At 53.4% G+C, this 5,965-nt stretch overlaps 1 protein-coding gene across 1 annotated transcript in view; it reads left to right on the top strand.

The window, feature by feature from the left end:
* LOC105805144 (EF-hand calcium-binding domain-containing protein 6-like) overlaps positions 1–5,965 on the top strand; it is a 26,512-nt gene that overhangs the window by 958 nt on the left and 19,589 nt on the right. The window contains exon 2 of the mRNA XM_012637963.1: positions 1,002–1,229. Coding sequence (XP_012493417.1) covers positions 1,002–1,229 — 228 coding nt within the window. The remainder of the gene's footprint in view (positions 1–1,001; positions 1,230–5,965) is intronic.

Consider the following 5,965-nt stretch of genomic DNA (forward strand, 5'->3'; position numbering starts at 1 on the left):
TGACTAGCACGAGGATCACGGCCCCTGGCCATCCTCATCCTCCAGGTTGCTCACTCAGTAACTTTTCCTTGTCGTCTCTTGCTGCTGTCCCATCTGTCTGTCAAAGTGAGCATCATCAGACGCCGAAGGTGGGGTGCAGTCCTCCTCGGGCCCCTTCTGGCCCACCTTGCCACAAGCCCTCTTGCCAGCACATAAGGAAAAAGAATCCTTCTGCTGCCCCTCTTTCCTTGCAGCCAATTTCTTCTCCCCCCAGGAAGTCCCTGAGCCCTGGCCGAGGTGCACAACCCTCTTCTGAACTCCCCAGCACCACAGACAGTGCCACGAGGACCTGACTGCCCCCAACACCAGGCTTCCACTGCCCAAGGAGTGTTGCAGGGCACTACCCCAGGCCTGGGCCCCACTGCTGCCGTGTGGAGGCTGCTCCCAGCAGATCCACTGCACTCCCGGGAATTAAGTCCCTGTGGGTCTCACACTGTCTCAGACTTCAGGAAACGCTTAGCCACGGTGGGGCTGCAGCACAATGTCGTACAGTCATCCAAGCCTGCCTTTCGACTTCTGACTGCTCTGAGTAAAGCAACTACACTGACGTCCTGAGATGAAAGCGGCCCGATACCTACCCCTGCGACTCCCTGACCTCTCAGAGCAGGCACGCGCTGTGTGTTTGTTCAACAACCCAAAAGACAGACTGACAGAGCGAATGGATGAGAGTAAAAGGTGTGCCCTCCCCAGGGCCTGGCCCAGCGGGGCAGCTCATCTGCCGGGGCGCGGCCCCGCCCTGTTGGGCCAGCTGGCTCGCTCCTTCCCAGCGGGCGAACCCAGGCTCTTGTTCAGCTCAGTCTGACCTGTGACCGGATGCTGTTTTCACCCGCCGTGGTGCGTTTGTCTTCTGGTTTATCTTCCCACAGCTGGCCTCCCTGGAACTTGTCCCGGGAATGGGCCCAGAGCCAAGTGGTGATTTGTTATTTCTTAAATGGGTCAATTTTCCATTCTGTCTTGCCCAGACAGCTGATGAGTGGGCTGAGAAGATGCCCAAAGTCCCACCGCCCAGCTCGCCCAAGGAAACGGCTGACAGAGACCTCCTGGCTCGTCTCCACAAAGCAGTGACTTCCCATTACCGCGCCATTGCCCAGGAGTTTGAGAACTTCGACACCACGAAAACAAGCACGGCCTCCAGAGATGAGTTCAGGGCCGTCTGTAACCGCCACGTCCAAATCCTGACAGACGAACAGGTGAGAAGCTCACTTGGGTCATCATCCTAACAACGTCACCTGAGTGTCAGGCCGGTCATCGGCCAAGTGTAAGGTTTAAGATGCTCTCTGTTTTTAAAATACTTGATGTTTTGTTTTGTTTTGTTTTTAAATCTTACGGAAGACTCACAGGAGCCTCTGTTTATGTAACAGCTATGAATTGATCCGGGTACAAATAATATCACTTTTACTTTAAAATTAAGTTAAACTCAGCTCTGGTTCCCCCTTCCCTGGATCATCTCAGGGCTTATGTAGTCCAAAGAGAGTGGCCTGTCTCTCCCCGCACCTTAGGGCGGACGTGGACCCTGGGAGTTGCCAGTACTCCTCCCACCGGCCCCACTCCCTTCTCCTTGCTGTGTCCAGGCGCTGGCAGCGTCAGACGCTCTGGGGTGCTGCTCTCAGCATGCTGGGGACATGCCCACCCCCAGTGGGCCTCTCCACTGTGCGCAGGCTGGACGCAGGCCCTCTCTCTCTTAGGTCCTCTTCCCCATCACAGAACCCCCAGAAGAGGGTCCCCCCCAGGACTGAGCTGGGCTCTTCTTTAGCTCAAAGGCTCTAACAACCTGCCACCTGGGTCTCGTTGGCCCTTCATGGCCTTCCAAGGCCAAGGGCTCCTCCCAGCCGGATGGTGTCCTGAGGGACTGCCTTGCCACGGTAGCTGTAGGAGGGACGAGTCTTGGAAGTGAGCCCCTGCCCTTATAGACTTCAGTAAATAGTGGCACTAAACGCCAGCACCAGGGGGACGGTGTTCTGGGTTGCTTTGTTCCTCGCTGCTCCCCAAATGCCGAAACAGTACCTGGCACAGAGTGGGTGCTCAGTAAGTACCAGTGAGTGGATGGTGTCCACATGCCCTGGCTCCCCGCCGTCCTTGACAGCCCAGCGGCTGAGCAGCCCAGTGACACAGAACACCAGTGATCCCATTACAGAGGCAGATTGCCCTTCCCCGGAAATATTCTGCTACAGGCCCCCTCCAGATCTCCAACAAATCAATGTCCCATTCCCAGAGAATAATTCAGATAAAAAATAAGATCCCCAAATACTTACAAAGCAACTCCATGTCCCTCCTTCCTCCTGGTTCTGCTCAGGCTCAGCCCAGGGAGCTTCCTACAGACCCCAGGTGGAAATGTCACTCTTTCGCCTCTCAGGTGGGCTGCTCCAACCTCTCGTCTCATTTTATCAGAGCTTCAGGGTAAGGACTTGAAAGTATTCGTAGGGAGGGCTGATCATTGCACCCACCCCCAGCCATACTCAGGCCTCTGAACTCGCTGCCCTAAAGAATGCATTTGTTAAAGACATTAAGAATATAAACATCAAATTTAACTTTCCTAAAATACCACCTTTTTTAGGCATTTCGGTGTGATCATTTTTGCTAAGCAAAATAAAGTGCTGTTTCCAAATGATTCTGTCCCATAGAGCAGCAGTTCACGACCTTTTCGGCACCAGGGACCCAGTTTCATGGAAGACGATTTTTCCACGGATTGGGGATGGGGCCGATGGTTTCAGGATGGTTCAAGCGCATTACGTTTACTGTGCAGTCAAACCTCATTAGATAATGATGATCTGTATTTGCAGCCGCTCCCCAGCACTCACATCACCGCCTCAGCTCCGCCTCAGATCATCAGGCATTGGATTCTCACAAGAAGCACAACCTAGATCCCTTGCACGGGCAGTTTACTGTCGGGTTCCCACTCCTGTGAGAATCTAACGCCCCCGCTGATCTGACGGGAGGCGGAGCTTATGCGGTGATGCGAGGGATGGGGATCCGCTGTAAATACACACGAAGCTTCACCCGCTTGCCGGTTGCTCACCTCCTGCTGTGCAGCCCGGTTCCTACCAGGCCACGTGCAAGTGCTGTTCCGCAGCCCAGCCGGGGGTTGGGAACCGCAGCCAGAGAGCATCAAACCAAGCAAAATCTATATCTGCAAATACTTCTCTCATTACAAATGAAAGTAAACCTTTGAAATTAATACAGTTGCATTTATTATGCTATGTGGCCAACCAATAAAGGTTTTACTAATAAGCATTTTACTAATAAAGATTTTTCATTTCATCTAAATGAGTAAAATTTTACTCACTTTGCAGATATAAATAAATGACATGCCTGGCATTGATAACAGAGAATTTGATTTTAATTGTCCACCAAGAAAACTTCACTATCCTCAGCACATCAATCCCCCCCCCAACAAAATTAAGCACTTATTTTTAAATGCTGCTTTCTAAAAATAAGCTGATGTGTCTCAAATCCAGTCTGTATCGTCGAGAGCATCAGACTCCGGCATGAGTACATCACGGTTTAAGTTGGGTGATGATTAGCAGAAATTGTGCTATATTTGGGAAGGATGTTTCTGGATATGGACTGGTACACAGCAACATCCCCAGAGATCCACGTGTTTTCTCCTTGCATGAGTTACTTTGCCAGCGACCTTCTTGGGTGAAGGCACAGTGTCTGGTACAGTACGACAGAGAAGTAATTTGTACTCTTAACATGTCTAGATGCCTCATGCCATTATTCTAAAGAGTTCACTGAAGATGCTGGGACAGTTCCAACCATATTAAATAATATTTTAACTACAGATTTCATGACTTAGTTTATCTACATTATAGAAACTTATCTCATACTAAAAAAAAAAAAAATCCAACAATCATGAATCTGAGGGGCCACTTTCTTGACTTATGGAGCTCTGTAAGTGGGAGAAGTGCCACATCTTTTGAATCCTTTTGGTGCAATTAACCTTTCAGAGAAGGAGAGCAACTTTCAGAGCAGATGGAGCTGGAAACCGATGGGTCTTCGTGGCTCTGTAGAAAGCGTGTGATAAAAGGCTCCAAACTGGGTCCTCTTGGGTATTGGTTAAAGCAATAGAGACCCACAGTAAGAGCCTCTCCTTGCAAAGTAATTTAGATCAGTCCATAGTGATTGTGTGAGGCCTTTTAATACACAGCTATACTAGGGAAAGGAATTGTCAAATGTTTCTGAACATTTTAGACACGGTATCTCTAAAACAGACACCCCTAGGAAGTGAGTGACAATGATGCTAACAGAAAAATCAGCCTTCGTGCAGGCAGACTTGGGTTTCAATCCTGCTTCTGCCCTTGTCCAGCTGTGTGACCTTGGACAAGTTACTCAGCCTCTCTGAGCTTGTGTTTTCCCTATGAAGTGGGTTGCACAGTACTCCACAGGCTCTTGCAGGCACCCTCCCTTGCACCCAGGCTGAAGTTCAGCCTTCCCTGCCTCTGCTGCTGCTGCCTCAGCTGGCCCTTGCCCCCCACCCCACCCCCGTGTCTCTCAATGCCTGCTCCTCCCTCCAGACTCCAGCATAGGGAAGCCTTTCCTGACCACGTCTCTCCCTGGTGGAGCTGCCCACCCCCCGCCCCCACTTTGACCCTCTCACCCCCTCACTCCCCCCACCTCCCACCCACCTTGAGCTCTGGATCCCCCAGCCGAGCCCTTGAGATACTCTTGTGTGTCCTCAGGCATGTAGCTGTCTGTCCTGACTGTGCTGGGAGTGGGGCCCACAGTGCACCAGGCGGTGCTGCTAGGCCCTGGGGACCACAGCGGGTCTGCGGCCCGCCGCCTTTGAGCTCACGTCCAGGGAGGAGAACGAGCCATCACCTGTCAGGTGTACGTTGCTTATGTAATTACATGCTGCTCCCTGCTCTGAAGGGTGTAGCATGCAGCACGCTGAGAGGGTGTGGCAGGGCCCTGGCCTGGACTGAGGGGTCAGGTGGTTTCTCTGAGGACAGGACGTTGGGTTCCTCAGATTTGCCTCTGAGAGGAGACGGGAGAGAGCCGCGCAGGCAGGGGGAGCATCCCGGACGCAGGAGCAGCAAGTGTGTGGGTCAGAGCCGCTGCCAGCAGGCCGGCGTGCACAGGCAAACCCTGCCCTGCCAAGTCTCCGTCCATGTGTTCAGACAGTGAACAGAATAAGTAAAAGATGGAGTATGGTAGAGGGCGATTAATGCTATAGAGGGCGTGAAAAAAGGCAGGGAAGGAGGAAGGGTAGGGAGTAGGGAGGGGTGCACTGGTGAATAGGGTAGTCTGCGAAGGAAGGTGACGCTGGAGCAAACACCTGGCAGCCAGGGAGGGTGTAGCTGGGAGCAGAGGTTCGTCAGCAACGGGACATGAGTGTCCAGGCCACGTGGCAGAAGTTTGAAGATAAGACAGAAGCCAGTGCTGTGGAGGGGGTGGGTGGTCTCTGGGGTCAGAGCAGGGCACCGGGCGGTGTAGGATGTGAGTCCCATGGGAGGACTTTCCTTTTATTCACAGTGACGAGAGAGGGTTGTGGGGCCCCGAGCACAGGCGCTGTTGGGGTGCTTGACTGTCTCCCTGGCTGCCGTGTGGGGCTGAGAGTAGCTGGGGCGGAGGCAGGAGGGCAGGCCCCGGGGGCAAGCAGGCGGTGATCCTGGTGGCAAAGGAGGGGTAAGAAGAGACGGGACACGCCAGAGTTGGAGCCAGCAGGGTGTGCTAATGGATGTGGGGTGTGAGAGGAAGGGGGAGCATAGGAGAGGGGAGATGGGGGGCTGTGGGGGGTCGGGGCAGGGGCGGCTGTTGGTGTAGGGCTCGGTAGGTCAGAGAGGTCCAAAATGGATGTCCAGGGGAGGATGTGGAGTCAGGAGGTGGGCGGACTGGCGGAGTCCAGAGCAGGGCCAGATGGCGTCCCCGTGCGCCGGGAGTGTAGGTGGAGAAGAAGGGCAGAGTCGTGGGCCTCCCAGTGTTGAAA

Source organism: Propithecus coquereli, unplaced genomic scaffold (assembly GCF_000956105.1).
Source record: "Propithecus coquereli isolate 6110/MARCELLA unplaced genomic scaffold, Pcoq_1.0 Scaffold126, whole genome shotgun sequence".
Lineage (NCBI taxonomy): Eukaryota > Metazoa > Chordata > Mammalia > Primates > Indriidae > Propithecus > Propithecus coquereli.